This window comes from Epinephelus fuscoguttatus, linkage group LG7 (assembly GCF_011397635.1).
Source record: "Epinephelus fuscoguttatus linkage group LG7, E.fuscoguttatus.final_Chr_v1".
Taxonomy (NCBI): Eukaryota; Metazoa; Chordata; class Actinopteri; order Perciformes; family Serranidae; genus Epinephelus; species Epinephelus fuscoguttatus.
In genome coordinates, this window is record NC_064758.1 from 29464529 (window position 1) to 29480974 (window position 16446).

Genomic DNA, 16446 nt, shown 5'->3' on the forward strand with positions numbered 1-16446 from the left:
TTTTTAAAACAGGTTCTCTAGTCTTTATTGTTTCCATGTTTCTTCGTTTACTGCAGTGTTTTGACTGAATTAAACTAAATGTGTTGAATTAGAACCATTTACCTGGACTTTTGGGTGTCCCACTGCACCTAGCATGAACTCAAAATGGCTGATTTAAGGTGCGCTACTGGCCCTTGAGTTAGGGCACAGATCCGGAAGCACAACCACATCTAGGTACCTTTTATCTGTTATTCCCTGTCTCTACCATCTCATTTCCTGTCATCTCTTCATTGTTCACTGTCAAAAAATGCTAATAAATGTCAAAAGTGGCCTTTAAAAATTGTAAAATTTCGCGATTTTTTACATTGTGAGGCACGTTTTTATATTGTTAAAAGCTGAACACAGAATACACAATTTTAAGACAGCACCATGTGATTCTCAAACAGTTATTGTGTTTTACATATCAACCTAACACTGCAGAAATTAAGTCCAATACATTGAGTAACGTTGTTTTGGACAACAAAACACAACAAAATGGCTTCATTCATCAACCTTCAGAAGATGACATTGAACCACTTTTATTACACAAATGGCCAACAGTTGGAATTGGCGTCTACATACAGTAAAGCAGCTTTAACCACAGTAAGTGGTTGGTAGAGCAGGTTGAAATGTTACTTCTTCTTGCCACCTTTCGGAGCTTTGTCTAGTCCTTGGATGTACTTTCGAGGAATTTTATAATGATCTGAAATTGAAATATAAGATTAGACAAATTGAATTTACTTGCACAAATAAAACAATTGAGAGAGTCGATTGAGAAAAGCTGTAATATACTTTAAATATTATTAAGTTCCAAACCTAGCAGCAAATTGCCAACTTGTTGAATCTGGTTTCCTTGGATCTGGACCAGGACTTTGTCCTTGGATCCAGGGATGGGCTGTAAAACTGAACTGGCCTGGACTCTGTGCTGCAAAGCGGTAGCCACAACAGCAGGATCCAAACCGTACACTTCCAGGTTCTTTATAAGAGTGACCTACAGATATCAAATGGAAACAATCAGAGCCAGAACAATAAATCAGTATTAGCCTTCCGTTTATACATCTGGTTGTATCGTGCCAATAATTAGCAAGACACTGCAGTATAGAAATGATAAATGAATGTTCAAGGTCACATAGAAACCTAGTCAGCATTACATGGTTTGTATAAACAAAAAAGTTGATATTTCAACAGTAAAATGTCCCACACTCAGTATCAGCTCATTTATCATAATCAGACTTTTTGGGCCACATTAGCGATGTGACTCCAGGGATGGCAGTGTCAGTCAGTCTGTCTAACACTTAAGTCCAGACTAAAAAACCTCAACAACTAGCAAACATTTTGCCATGAAATGTTGCACAGACCATAGGGTTGGCGCTACGCTTCCAAGATAATGCCGTCCCGATATCAGGGGTTACCAATGTATGAGTGCAGTGCAAAGGTGCAGCAATGAGCTCTCAGCGGGATTTACACATGCTCTAACATGCATGCGACCATCTTACCACAAGAAACTACAGAGAACCTCAGATTACAGCACACAGAGGGAGCGTGACTTTTTCTCTGCTCAGGACACCATTACACCACTACATCTTTACACAGCTAACAGTGGTTTGCTGCTTTATTAACGCTATGAATGTAACATACAGAACCTTTAACTTAAGACAGTGAACATGGTAAACATTATACCTGATTCACATCAGCATGTAAGCTTTGTCATCTTAACCATGATAAAGTCAGCATTTATCTCAAAGCACCACTGTGCCTTAGTACAGCCTTACAGAGCTGTTAGCATGGCGGTAGACTCTTGTTGCACTCACATATCAGTACTGGCAAAAAAGAAATCACTGCTGATCTACAGCTGACAACTAAAGAAACTGTAGTAAAAGTTGTCACCTTCTTATTGGAGCCTCGAGAAGCCACAGAGATGTCTATGGGCTCAATGTGGCCCTTCTTTGTTATGGGTGCTTGTCCGGGGAACACAACTTGATAGCACTGCTGCATTCTTGCCAACGTCCTATGAAAATAAGGTGACATTGTTTAATCTACACCAGAGATTAGATGATAGAGTACAGACTGAAAGGGAAACTGTTGAATTGAGTTGTAATTAAGCAGCAATCGCTGGGGTTGAAAAAGGAAGCAAATGTGAAAGTACCAAAAACTGCAGTTCTGCTAATGGCCACTTGAGGCTGGCTCCAGAAGCGAGTCAATCCTCATAGACCCCCATGATAAAATGTCCAGCTTTACAGTAGATATAAACATGTTTACAGTCTGGTACAAAAATTGTTTTGGTCTTTATAGTGAATTTTGATATTCAGGCTTACAGTTGTCAAGGTTTCCCACACATTTATTTATTTGTGGTGCACTGCCACAATAACAGCATTTACCACAGCATATAGATTTATTTTGAGCGGCATTTCTCTTTCTGTCTCTCACAGCAGCGCATACTCTGGGCACAGACAGAGCAGCAGAGCGCCAAGCGCAGTCAAAGTGAAACTTAACTGTTTGTTAATTCATATAGCTTTAGTGTTTGTCATTTTTCCAAACTTCTTTTGATTGAACCGACTGTGTTCTCATGGAAACTAAGCATCCTGCTCTAATCCATCAATCTTATCAGATCAACTCTAATGGGATCCGACCACAAACTGATCGATTGTCTTGAGTGTTACAATCAAAATGTTTGCTCCTCAGTTCTCCATCCTGTCAACCAAACTCAACAAACTGCTGCTGAAGAAAAAAGTAAAACTCATGAAGAGTTGCAGCGTTGCGTTCATGGACACGCAAAAACTTTCGGATTCAGAGAGGGGACAGAATGATCAGAAGACACACACAAAAGTTTGCTGACGCACCTTAATCATACCAACTAACAACTACTGCCACACAGAGTCTACTCTTGTGGGAAACACTGAGATATGCACAATTAAGGACACGGCCGCTCTGAGTGACATTATGTCTGCGGGGTGTCACTTGAGGCTGAATCCAGCTGTCCAGATTTCACAACCCTTGCAGAATCACTGACTTTGTGGATGCACTCCCAGAAAGTCAAAGTTCAAAGTTAAATTATTGTCCATTAAACTGGAAACTGATTGGCATTAAACGGGAAACTGATTGGCAGCCAGGATACATACAAAAGACATTAATACATCTGGACAACAGTAACAACAGGACACAGTTTAAAGAAGGGCTCTGAGGGAGGTTCCACAGCATCCAGGTCAAAAATACAAGTGAACAATGTGTGCAAATTATCAAGTTCAATAACGGTTAAACACTATCTACCATTTAATGTGTAAATGGCAGCTAGAATAAGGTAAACATAAGTCTCAGTTCTCATACGACAACCTGAGGGTGACAGGGCAAATTCTGTCCGAAGAGGGTGATATTGGCACTCCAGAAGGGATGCAGCCTTCCTAGGCACTTGCTTGTTTAGATCTGTAAGTGGGGCTTAACTTCACCCTGAAACCTGCTAGCAACTTTGATAAGGCTAGTGAGCCTGTCAAATCAAATCAAGGACTATTGGACTTTTTTCACTGTGAAAACAGAATGGGTTTCAAAACACAGTTTATCATCAAGAATGATGCCCAAGTATTTAAAGCCATCCACAAAATTACAGATCCTTTAATGGTGCTCAGTCAGTTGGAGAAGACTTTCCAAAACTGATGATCAAATCTTTCATTTTCGACACGTTTAATTGGAAGAAGGACTCATCACACCGGCATACAAAATCATCGACCGCAGGGCCATGCTGATGCTCCTCCCCTTCAAGGCGACTTGTGATCACAGAGTCATCTGCCAATTTGATAATGTGTCTGTTTGCATGCTTGCTGCAGCAGCAGTTAGTGTCTGAAGTAATGGAAAGAGACAGCAGCCTTGAGGAGAGCCAGTGGAGAAGCGCAGCTGATTAGAAAAGGAGCCATTTACCATCACACACTGGGACCTCTCAGTAAACAAGTCCAGAATCCACCCAACTAGATCAAAATCCAAACCACAATCCATTCAGTCTATAAAGTGCCTCAAGCACTGACTTCCTTAGAGTCCACTTGGGGTGGTGACTACAGGTCGACCGACAGTGGCTTTTTAAAGGCCAATATGAAAAATATTGTATGGCACAGGAAAAACCAATTAAAAGCTCTTCTTTTTTACCTGGATCACGAAACACACACGTTCCAAATGAGTTACCTGCTAAGCCATGCAATCTTTATTTACCCAAAGTACTGACGACTGCCCATGAGAAGGATTTGCTGGATCATAAAATAGAGATTTGTCTTCTGTTGCTGTAAAGAAAAAGATCACTGAGCCTTTCTTCACCTTGCTTCATATTGTCTTTGCTATCAACAATCTCTACTGGCCAAGCTGACCAACCACAGCTCTTGTGCTCTCCATGCAGTATCTCGGTTGTGGATCAACAGTACAGACCTGCTGCAACACCTAAGGCTGTACCTGTTATGTCAGTCTAATTGAATTTGGCTGTTCAACACTAATATTTGACTACTGGTTCATTTCTCTCCACATAGAGTTTGAACAGGGTTTGGAGGGATGTTCAGGGTGACGTTTACATAATATAGTGAATAAGCCCTCCAATCTAATGCATGCTAACTATGCTTACGATGGATGAGAAATGTGAAACAACATTGTTTTGCCAACACTAGGTAGCAAATAAAAGCCAGAGACTGTGTCACATTAAGTTGCTGTGAGCTGTAAACTCACCACTTCTAAGCAGAGGGCAGAAGGTAATATCTCGGAGCCTGACTGGGCAAAGCTTCTCTTCCTCTGGAGAGCTGCCTCTGTTTCACTCAGACTCACCCTGGGTCAAAAAATGAGCGCTCACTCTGCAGCTACATCTGGGCACAGATGAAAAAAAAGACTGCTCAACTTGAAGAATCTGTCGACTGAGGGATCTCCAACTGATGATTTAAAACTTCGACTTTCAGGGGGCAGTCCTGGCAACATCTTGAGCATAATGTTTAAATGTGGCTTCAAAGCTGACACTATGGCTTTCTTAACAGAAGTGATTTCCACCTAAACTTTGAGTGTCTTCCATGGTGGTGGTCAATAAATCACAAGATTCAAATTCCTTGTAATGACCATTTCTGAAAGTGTTTGGAGAAACATTCACTACATAAACCTTAAAAGAAACACTGAGGTCAATTTTAATCATTACTGAACTCACCATAAAAACATAGATGATACCGGTAAATCTTTATAACATACTCAAGTTGAAAAAGCAATGCATGGGAGGTATTTCCTTTTTCCCGACCCATAACACGAAATCCCGCTGAGATACTGATTACTTTCACTGAAACTATTCTCTAATTAAAGTCTCTCTGTCTCAACACTGCACAAATTGGATTTCACTTAGGGCAAAAGAAACTAAAACATTACAGCTTTATCGCCGTTTCTTTAATAGCGTATCTTGTTTTTCCCATAGCATCAGGTAGAAACCAGATGTTGTGAACATTCAGAGTAGCTGTATACTTGTTGTCTACGGATCAGATGTGGATTACAGATTCTCATTAGGATGATTATTTCATCCTGTGTGCATTCTGCGATGATGCCTGTCTAACTCTGTCTGCACTATGGTGTATTCACATGTTGGTATAATTGGTCAATTTATCTATTGTATTGTATTGTATTGTTCTCCCATTTGAGCCTGCCAATGGAGCATATCAACAAAACTCATACATACAAAACTTGGCCATCAAAACCAAAACCAAATGATGCCTCTTTACAACAGACAAGCTTGGCAAAGCTCACCATAATGTAGCTGTTGCGCTGCTGCCAACCCCTGGGGAGCAGACGGCCTGCAAGCCGGCTGGTTTGCTGGTGGATTTACAGAGTGGATCATGAAATTGTTGGAGGGTAAAACTACGAACAACAGACTTTTTGGCTCGTTGCCAGGGGCTGGCAAGGTAACAACTACCAGGACTGTGTCTCTTCTACTCCGTAAGTGCAGCTGCAGGCTACCATTGTGCTATGCTGTCTCTTTTTTGAAATACTGTTAGATTTTTCTGTGAACTCAAACAAGTATGCCAGGGTGGAAAGAAAAATGTGCGAAGTCATATAATGTGGGGGAATACAGTGCTGTTTATTCTGGCAACATGTTGGCGACATTTTTACCTAAACAAACACACATGTCGACATAACAGGCAATGTCAAGGTCAGCAAAATGATCAAAGTCATGTCGATGGATCGGAAATAAGTCGGTAATGTGATTAACATAAAAGCCCTACTATAAAGACCAAAACTGTTTTTTGTACGAGGCTGTAAACATGTTTACCTCTGCTGTAAAGTTGGGCATATTCACATTGGAGTCTATAGGGACTGACTCGCTTTTGAAGCCAGCCTCAAGTGGCCATTCGAGGGTCTCTAGTTTTTGGCACTTCAATGTTGGCTTCACTTTTCAGCCTTTACTCACTTGGGCTTAATTCATTAAATGGCAACATTTATATTTGACAGTGTAAAATGGTCTCTCAAAAGACAAACAAAATAAAAAAAACAACATAAGTCTTTACCTGCTAAAGAGGTCATCCCACTTGAGAGACTCGACCTCCTGGTACTCCGATTTCTCCAACAAGCAGTCACACAGAGTAGGGTTTATGGTCACGTAACTGTTAAGGGGGGAGAAAAGCAATGAAGATAAGCACGTCATGCAGCGGAAATAGCCGCCTTGTTAAGCTATGCCAGTTGCATGACAGATTTTATTTAGCTACTCACATCCCTCATTATCAATTTGTTACACATCAGAAGATACACGATTTTCATGACCTCAAAAGACACATGTGACGTCTCTTCAGTTTATGAGTCACATTCTAAGCATTTTAGCTAAGTATAACAACATCACATGGTCTGGGGTCAGCTCTGTGTGTTCAGTTACCATTAAGGCCACCATGTCTGATTACAGAGGGGCTTCCTCATCTTATGTCAGCTGACTGGCACACAGACACCAATGTCCTCGTATGGAATGTGTGCATCTACTTACTTCTTATTATTTTCATCCACCAGTTCATTTGTCTTCACATACTCTGTGACAATATGTCTCACTTCAGCAGGCTGCAGTACTGTTCCTTTCCTGTAGGGGCATTAAAGCACATATAAATGCATGTGGGAGAAATGTGCCAGTATATTTTCAACCTGAAGAGATTTTAAAGACTTACAATGCTACTAAATTAAAAAACAAAGAGAGCTGGCAAAAGTGACCACTTATATTAATCATTTTATGTATTACATGTTTATTTTTATTGGGAGAAGTACAGTCTCCCACGAATCAAAGCCACACACGCCATTGCATTTATAGATCATGCTAGTTTGCAATGCCTGACCCTACACTCACCTTATGAACACAGCTATTTCAAAAAGGTCCCTTCCAGACATTGTTTAACAGTTTAAACAATCTGCCTGGAGTCAAACTTTAATTACCTTGTTAAAAATTCTTAAAATTGCATCTGTACTCCTCCCTGGTTCCCCCCCACACACACACACACACACAAACACACACACACACACACACACACTTTGGGGGAGATTAAAGTGTACATATAAACGCCATATGTCAGACAGACTTTAGGAGGCATTAAAGAGACAAAAAAAGTAAAATAAAATAAAATAGAATAGCAGTCAATGAGGTTTGCTTGACTAAACATCATAAAGGTCTTTTTTACTGTACCTTCACAAAGTCAGGTCGTAAGGGTTTTACATATTTCAACCACTTTGCCCAGAAGTTGAGATGAAGATGAGGAGAAAAGGTCATCATTTCCATACCATAAATATCAGTTACAATATCTATCCACTCCTCGAACATAGGGGGTTCAGGAAGCAACCAGCGCCTATATTTATTTATGTTAGATTGTGTGTCTTGTGTCATGAGAAAATTGTCTTTTACCCTTGCAGGGAGTCAGCTATAGAACAGCTCTCCTGGAGCTGCCAGGGATTCAGTGTTGCGCTCAAATAAACTTATGAAACATATAGATACTGATACAAAAGCTTACACTCTCCCTGCTCTGCAAATGTGGCTGCATCAAGGTTAGGAAAACACCCACCCACCCACACACCTCTTTTTTGCATCCAGAAAGAGAGGCTCCAGTCGAGCTGACACAGAATACAGAGTTGTGATCCCAGGTGGATGGTACGGAAGTTCTCCTTCCCCTCCATCCTGCGCTGGAGCGGTTTCAACAACAGTGTCCTCAGGAACTTTAAAGGAGCGCAGTCTATAGAGTGTTAATGTGAGAAAAAGCAAAAACAAAAGATGTTTTAAGTCTCAATGTGGGCGGCCTACAGGTTTGACTCTCAACCAAGAATTTCTTTAAGTTAGGGCATGGTTTGGCTCACTCTTGATTTTTCCAGTCCACCTCCACAATGCTCTCCACGCCCTTGGTAAGTTCCTTCACTTGCACAAGGTTATGCTGCTTCTGCATGGCCTGTAGAAACTTTGACAGCTGTTGGGGAAAAAAAGCATCAAATAAATGCTTACAGATGGAGTTATAAATTAGTCTTTTGATATCAGTCAAATGTGAAGTTGTTGACATCTAATATACCTTTTTATAGCTGGATTTTTTGATATCAAGTTGCTTTCCACTTGGGCTGAAATAATAAAAAATGTTTTCAGTACTGAAATTAACTCCTCCTCAGCACATCTTAAAAGATGAACTGTACCTTACCAGCAGGAGAACATGTGGTTGCGGAGAAATGTGCTGGTCAGCAGGGGGAGCTCCGACTTCTTAACCTTGCACTTGAGAGCATGGAGAAAACACTGCAACAGCAGGGCGTCCATTATCTCTGTAACATCAGGATTTGACCTGGGTCACATCCTCTCCTCTCTGAACAGGCTCCCATTTTGCCACATCAAAAAATCTTATCCTCCAGTTGTCCTAACAGAACACTATGACTGATACAACTTGGCAAGCCTGCAGGCCTGCCCTGCAATCGTTTAGTAGTGAATGTCACAGCTTAATTTGAACTGGGGATAATAGTACTTATGAAGCTTGTGAGTTATTAAAAGCCAGTGTGGTGCAACTGCAGTGTTAATTACTTCAATGCCAAATATACAACTTCAAATAGTTTGAAAATAACACTGTAACAACTATGATGGGTGGCGTGACTAAATCTGGTACCTTGGGGCATTTTCTGGTCATCCTGGCTCCCCTCCTCTTCCTCATCGCCCTTTTCACCCTTCTCTTCCTCCTGCTCAGCCAGACTCAGGTCCTCAATAACAGAGCAGGCTTGATCTGTTACCATTTCACTGGGACTCTGCTCCTCCTCCGCACACTTCTCTACCACCACCTCCTCCTCTTCCTCCTCCACTTCCTCTATCTCATCACCGTCGTATTCCCCTCCGTTCACCCCTTCTCCTTTGCTCTCTGCATCTGGTAAAGAAGGAGGACCTGACTTGTCCCCAAAAGCCCTAAAAACAAGATAAAAAACAAATGTGTAAAGTTTATGGCTGCACAGTGAATCCCGTAAAGTCATTTTGGCCACATTTATTTAAACTTCCAGAGTTCCAGCTCGGCATGAGACTTTGTGTTTCTGAGGGCTGCTAAGCATAAAAAACAGAAAAACATGGGCTGATGATTTGATCAATTCTGTGCTCTCAATACTGAGACAACTGTTCAACAAACTGGGAAATCTGTTTATTTGCTTTCTTGCTGAGAGATGGATGAAAAGATTGCTACAAGACATGAGAGCAGTGTCAATCATCTCATCTACCGCTCGGCAAGAAAATTTCAAACTACCCTTGAAATCAGCAGGATGATGGACGCTACTCACCAGAGATTATCCATGTATGTGTGGAGAACACACACTCCTCTTCCTTTCATACCCGAACTCTGCATCTCTCCTGTGGACACTGCAGCAGTGCCAACTGCAACAGGAGCTCTGCAATTGACCAAGAGAACGGTGTCACACTTTAATCTGTGAGGTTATGATCTTACCAAATCTTCTATCATTAATTACCTGTTGTTCACTAATGTAACAGCACAGCAGTCACCCTGTTTCACATCTGGGAGACCACTTGAAGGCACCGTCACACCTGGCAGCATGAGATCTATGGGAAAACACAGTGTTTGTTAATTAATATCAATATCAATGTACAACATTAAACATCTGCCTGGGGTTTGATCTCAGAAAAAGAAGTGTACCTGCCCCTCCGATCATCTTCTGAAGCACAGGAGGCCATGTCCTAAATGTTGGCAGGAGAGCAGGGTAACGCCAAAGCACATACACTGAAAACCATATTAAGACAATGCACATTTAAAATCATTTACTAAAAGGAGCTTACAGTATTTCATCCACACAATCATCACGGTGTAGCTTTACCAGCTCATTACCTGTAGGATAAAGTCGTTTCTCCAGTTCAAAGAACAGTGGATTTTTGTGAAGAACATAGAGTGTCACGGCATCTCCCTTATGTGCGTAAATCTTCACTACATTCAGTTCCTCTTTGTTGGGGACCAGCTCAGACAGCTCATCAGCAGAGAGTGAAGGAAAGGCCGCAGATAGGTCAGCTTTGAGCTTCCGCCTAAAGGTAGAAACAAAAGTCAGTCACAGGGTAATGTCATACTAGTAAAGACTACTGCTAGACATTTTACAGATGCAGTATTTTGAATACTTTTCATCAAAATAATCTATTCGCACTGTTTCCTCTTTAACTGCACACAGCCCTCTGGTGTTTTCACTCATCCCAATAACGCCACAAAGCATACTTTCCTCAGACTCGATTTTCCAATACAGGGCCTGCTTATTAGCGACATAATTTCCTCTGACATTACAGCATTTTTAATGAGTTGGTCTAAGACTGGTGAATTGCTGGTAAATATTCTGTCAGTGTACTGAAGTTTGCAGGCATTACACAGCGTCAGGGTGATCCTAATCGACAAGGCTGAGCAGTACAATCACCAGAGGTTGCTATACATAACATTACAGAGAAAAAAAAGAATTCACACTGACATTGGCATTTTCAAATGGGTTAGGGTTAGGTTACACAAATGTAATTTTTTTGGTTATTGTCTCTGATGGTGTGTCTTTTCAGAACATGATGGTAAATGCCAGTTATTGTCATTTGTGTGTTAGTGTGTGTTAGATAGTTTGCACCAACAGTGAGCTGACTATCCCACTTCATACTTCATGACTCCAGCTGCCAGCTCTTCCCACTGTGTTTGTGAGTCTGATGTTCATCTATTACAAGTTAATAAAAGTTGACAGTGTTTAGTAATTTCACTAGTCATCTGTGAAGCAGACGTTGGCACAGTGTATTAGATATAAATCTGGGGGGAATCTGACTGATGTTGGCATTGCAGTGTTGTAAAATTCACAGATAACACAAAGATAATATAAACATAATACAAATAATATTCTGGCTAAATACTAATACATTGTCAGCTGATATTGAGGTGAATTCTTAAGCTCTGTTCAGGTGGTTTTATTATAAATATAGCTATCTACAACTAACTAACAGCTGCTGTACTGCTAGGGTCTGAACGTACTGTATAGCTGCATACACAAACTAGTTTAGCCTTGTTCCAGCAACGTCAGGTGAGGTCTAATATCTGGGCAGCCCTCTGACAAAGTTGATCTGCTTTAGTGGTTTTCAATAAACCACAAGTGTACATGATTAAATAGCAAACTGCAGCTAGGAGTAAATGGCGACAAGCACAGGTCTGGGCTGAGCTGACAGCAGCAGTGACTCACCTGTCTGATCCTTTGATTGCGGTGTTGGATTTGACACGAAACGGTTTCGCAAACATCTTTTCAGGAAATAAACAGCTTCTGTGGTGAATTCAGCATGTCCTCTACCGAGATAATGTCACTGTCTTTAATAAATCAGCACACACACTCTCAAACAACGGCTCTGCAGCAGCGAGATAACCCACTACGTTTCTTATTTTGGCTGTACAGTTATATACTACACCTCGCTGGGTATAGCGGTCCGTGGTATATTTATGTCCGACGTGAAACTGTACCGCGGGAACGTTGCGGGAGCGTTAGTTCCGCAGACCGAAAGAAACACATCAGTGTATTATGAGAAAAAAATTTTTTTGTTTGACTTGAAAATGTGAAAAATCGTGAAGCTGTCATTAAGAGACATTTAACCACCAGGGAAGAAAGCAGCACGCAAAGACTCACGTTTCTTAACGTTCATCCATTTCCCAGTCTTTCAGATGGAGCATCCCTATCATATGTCCCCCTGTTTGTTGTGTGACTGGCTTCACAGTACCAATAAGTTTCTGTTCCATTTCTCCACTCAGTTTCACAATGACATGAGGGTGACTGCATCTGGCTGACTGATATTTAAATATCTTTTAATCAAAGGATGGCAGCTTACCTGCTCTTCCTTTGGTTCACTTCGGTAGCAGTGCACGAACTTGTCCAGGAGGGGCGCTGTTTCACTCATGTAAATGAAATGCCCCTGACACACCGAGCCGATGGTTGGTCATGTGCTGGCTACAAACAAACCAGAGCTGTGCCCACTCTTAGCTACATGCACTCAAACTTTTAAGGGGTATTCGTGTAAGTGTATGGTGGCATGTGTATAGTGGTATGTCTATTGTACTAGATGTATTGTGGTATATGTGTTGTCGTATGTATATTTTATTGTGCCTTTCATGTTTATAGTGTATTGCGGTTGTAGGATGTTTTAAACTGGATATGTTTAGTAACATTTCAATATCTATAAACTCTTTGTGTTAAATGGCATTGTCCCTATCAAATAAATAAGATAAGATAAGGTAATGGTGTGGTTGCCTGGCAACAATAAAAAAAGGCGCAGCAAGATTTTTGTTTTATGTTTATATTTGGTTGCTGCAATTTTATTTTCCCCATTTTTGTTTGATTATTGTGTTTAAGTTTTGTACAACTGTCCCTGTCTAGCAGTGGCGATTGCTCTAAGACTGCAAGGGAAGCTCAGCTTCCCCTAAAATGTCAAAAAATAAGTGGTCCAATATGTACTGTTGTGTTTACATTTCATTGACTAAATACACGCTAGAACACGTTCAACTTTTGTTCAGAATCAGCTACTTATCACAGGTCACTGACGCGACTTCCTTCTCATTCATTCCTGTAGCGTCACAGTGCATTAAACAGCGGAAGCTCAGCATCCAAAGACTTCAGTGGGGAAGCATAGAGTGGGTTGTTCCACTGCAGCGAAACTAGACAGTCATTGGATAAATGCTCGGTTTTGTCCCGCCCATCAGACACTCAGCATCTCTGGGGGTCTATGGGGCAGTGGGCTGGCCTCGGCTGTCCTGGACGCTGGGCTTCTGCATGATGATTGGATGATCTGTCTGAGGCTGAATCCCTTTTTGATTGACAGCGAAATGAGCGAATCAGCGATCTTGAAATATAAACCACCACTGGAGCATTTTTCAAGTTTCATTCTGTTGTTCCGAGTTGATCTGGAGACTTCTCCAATTCTCTTAGTGAATTTTTCTTTGTTAAAAACGACTAGCGACAAATCTAGCATCTTTTTCTGGTGTTATTGGAGACTGTACTCGTGTTTGGAGACTGTGACTTCTGTCGCTCTGCAGCTACTGTCCCCAGCGAGCAGCAGGTGTAGCTGTGAGCCGCTCCACCGTCCCAAAGCACTCACAGGCGGTCACACTAGCCTCGCGCAGCAGCCCCAGAGGGTAGAATTTACGTATAAATAAACGGACACATTTTATGATGTAGGCCGAAAATGAGCTTCCCCTCCTTGAAAGAGCAGCAGCCGCCACTGGTACACTCTAAATAAAAGTTAAGAAAAAAGTGCTCAAATTTTTTAATAAAGGCGGAGCGGTGCGTCTTGCCTTTTGCAGTCTGCAAAAAGGTACAGACTACAGCAGACATCACTAATTCAAGAACTCACAATTTATTGCAATGCAGGTAAGATAAGATAAGACAAGATAAGTTAAGATAAGATAAGATAAGATAAGACAAGATAGGATAAGATAAGAGAAGAAACTGGGAAATTCTTACGTTACAGCAGCAACAATCAAACAGTGTGTGGACATTAGAATATACAAATAAAAAATATATACAACAATGAGTAGTACCAAAATGTAAAATGTACAAGAAATATATAGGAATAAAATAAAATTAAGAATATCAAATTGCAGGAGTAAAAACATCAAACTGTATACACAACACAGTCAGAAGTGAGGCAGAGGATGTGACGTAGTGGGTTTTTGAACTGCTGGAAAAAAAATACAAAGGTGTAAAATAGTTATTGATAGTTAGGTCTATTAAAATGTTCAAACAGGCAGTGGAAAAGGCTAAAACAAATTGGTCGAAAAGGAACAAAAGGAGGTCTTCTAATGTGAGTAATGCCCAATTTATTGAGTTGTAGTCCTGTCCTTATTTACAAACATTTCTGTTTTTGAACACATGTAGCCTGTTGTATAGAGATATAATAATACATTTTTGTTTAATCACAAAAAAGGCTATATATGGGATTTATGTCTTGTTATCTGCAGGGACAGATGAGCAGGCACTATTCATCAACTTATATGACGTGAATATGATAGCAGCAATAGTTGAACGTTTCCACGGCAACGATTAAAAGAGGCGAGGGCTGTGTATCAGCTGCTTGCAGTCTTATTTTTCAGAAAAACTTGCTGCCATGACAGTCCCGCCCCTAAGATAACCAGCAGCCAATCATAATTCAGGAGTTTGGGCAGTTAGGTGGAGGTGGCACTTAGGTTGCCCACTGCCCTCCGTTCCCCAGGCACGCGCCTGTCGGACCGTTACAGAGGGATGCTGCTTTAACTTCCACCGTTTCAGTCCGGAAGTTTGGTAACTTGTCGACTGATAAGTGTAATTTTATTTACTAAGTTGTACCACACGCTTTGAACTTCGGCCCGGGCCACCTTGTTAAACTGTGGTAGTCAGTCAGTCAAGGCTCAGTCGAAGGTTGACTTCCCAGACAGTCACCAGACAGAGTGAGTGCTTTGTAGCTGCCCCCGGCTAGCGGTGGGCTGATATCACACAAGGACAACATGAGCTAACGTTTGGTGTTAGCAGCTAGCTAAGAAAGTTAAGCAGTGAGAAGAGGAGAAACGCACCTGTCGGACGGTTGCTATCACTCATGTGCCGCCGGTTGTTAACATGTCGAGTCAGCCGGCTTTCCCGATCCAACAGCAGCCAAACCTGAACTCCGCTCCTTTCCCACAATGTCTTGTGAAACCTTTTAACAAACCTCTGCAAATCAAGAGGAATGTCATAACAGACGATTACAGTGTCACAAGTCAAGTGCTCGGTATGGGGATAAATGGCAGAGTGTTGGAGGTATTCCACAAAGAGAGTGGAGAAAAGTATGCACTGAAGGTAATCACACTGTTATCTTAATCTTTCACTGAATTATATAACAATTTAGATACGAGATAAACGTGCCAAATTGATATTGAGAGGAGAGTGGATGCTTTCTGTGCTCGAGATTTCACAACAAAATACTCACACATTTTTATTGTGCCCATTAAATACAAATGTGAAGTCATTGGCCCAGTGCAATGAGGTGGAGTTTAAAACCTGCGCCACTATAATTTGGTATTAGCTAGTAAAGACAGCAGAGCATGAACTTTTAAACTGTAGCATTGTCCAGTTATGGTGATACATATGTGATACTGGTTTGGATATGGAGTAAATCATGTTTGGCTTCATTGCAGATGGATGTTTGTCTATGTACGTAACTCTCAAAGTGTGTCAGAGGTGGTCAGCACCTGGCAAGTGCATTGGCCATTGTACAATCCATGATGACCACAAATTATTACTAGTCCGTGGAATGTGGTTTAAAAAATGTTGATGATGTGTGCATTGATGTCTTTCCTTCTGGGTGTAAATATTGTATTCAGGCAGCACCTTAATGCAGAGATGAGGATTTTTTGGAGTGCAATGGCTGCTTTTAAGTCATCAGCATTAAAAAGGAGAAAATCCAGCAGTTTGGAATATTTTATATAGATTTGGAGTAGTAAAACAGCGTTGCGCATTTGATTAATGTAATACACCTTTCCTCAGTAAAACAACATTTCCATTAGTTCACAGTGCTCTTCCCCCAGGTCCTGTTTTGCTTCAGTTACTTGTTATCTACATTTCCTTGAATAAATGAATACTTGCGTAGAAGCCTCTGAAACCTGGTTTTTAATGTGATGTGTGCTGTAAACAGGATCAAAGCCTGGCTAAAGATGACTGTTGTGCAAGGAGTTTGTCTGTCCTTTACCACATTCTCAGAATTCAGTCAAAGAAAGTGCAGTCAAGGCTCAGCTCAGTGTGTATCAGGCTGAGCAAGCTGAAAGTTAACAGATGCTTCTCTGTTATCTTTGATTTTTTTTTTTTAGAAAATCTGCTTCTCATACACAGTTTCCTCTTTCCTGTCCACAAGACCGTATGTGTCACCCTTTTAATATTAAATTCAGCCAGTAGGGAGATATAAGGATGTGTAACCACTGAATTCCATTGGATCAGTTAGTCACAGCTAAAGCA

At 41.1% G+C, this 16446-nt stretch overlaps 2 protein-coding genes across 4 annotated transcripts in view; one reads left to right on the plus strand and one right to left on the minus strand.

Annotated features, from left to right (window-relative positions):
- eif2d (eukaryotic translation initiation factor 2D) lies at positions 1-15147 on the minus strand. Of its 2 annotated transcripts, none has more exons than XM_049581840.1 (15): positions 15033-15147; positions 10326-10516; positions 10137-10220; positions 9952-10042; positions 9766-9873; positions 9114-9403; positions 8661-8778; positions 8538-8583; positions 8332-8438; positions 8055-8210; positions 6986-7075; positions 6519-6614; positions 1906-2026; positions 835-1009; positions 1-721 (listed from the first exon to the last, which is right to left on the minus strand). In XM_049581840.1, exons 3-15 carry the CDS (start codon positions 10150-10152, stop codon positions 651-653), a joined length of 1485 nt encoding a protein of 494 aa, XP_049437797.1. In that variant the 5' UTR covers positions 10153-10220; positions 10326-10516; positions 15033-15147; the 3' UTR covers positions 1-650. The 2 variants fall into 2 exon arrangements, with proteins under 2 accessions (XP_049437797.1, XP_049437796.1); XM_049581839.1 differs by lacking the exon at positions 15033-15147 and adding an exon at positions 11686-11918.
- The window catches only part of LOC125892100 (MAP kinase-activated protein kinase 2-like), a 27503-nt gene continuing 26132 nt past the window's right edge, over positions 15076-16446 (plus strand). For both annotated transcript variants that reach the window (XM_049581842.1, XM_049581843.1), the window contains exon 1: positions 15076-15294. In XM_049581842.1, coding sequence (XP_049437799.1) covers positions 15076-15294 — 219 coding nt within the window. The remainder of the gene's footprint in view (positions 15295-16446) is intronic.

Coding starts and splice junctions, on each gene's coding strand:
- eif2d (XM_049581839.1), bottom strand. CDS start 11,741: ATGTTTGCGAAACCGTTTCGTGTCAAATCCAACACCGCAATCAAAGGA. Junction 8,439..8,537: donor AAAAATCCAGCTATAAAAAG/GTATATTAGATG, acceptor TTTCCCCAACAG/CTGTCAAAGTTTCTACAGGC. Junction 1,010..1,905: donor CTCGAGGCTCCAATAAGAAG/GTGACAACTTTT, acceptor TGATATCTGTAG/GTCACTCTTATAAAGAACCT.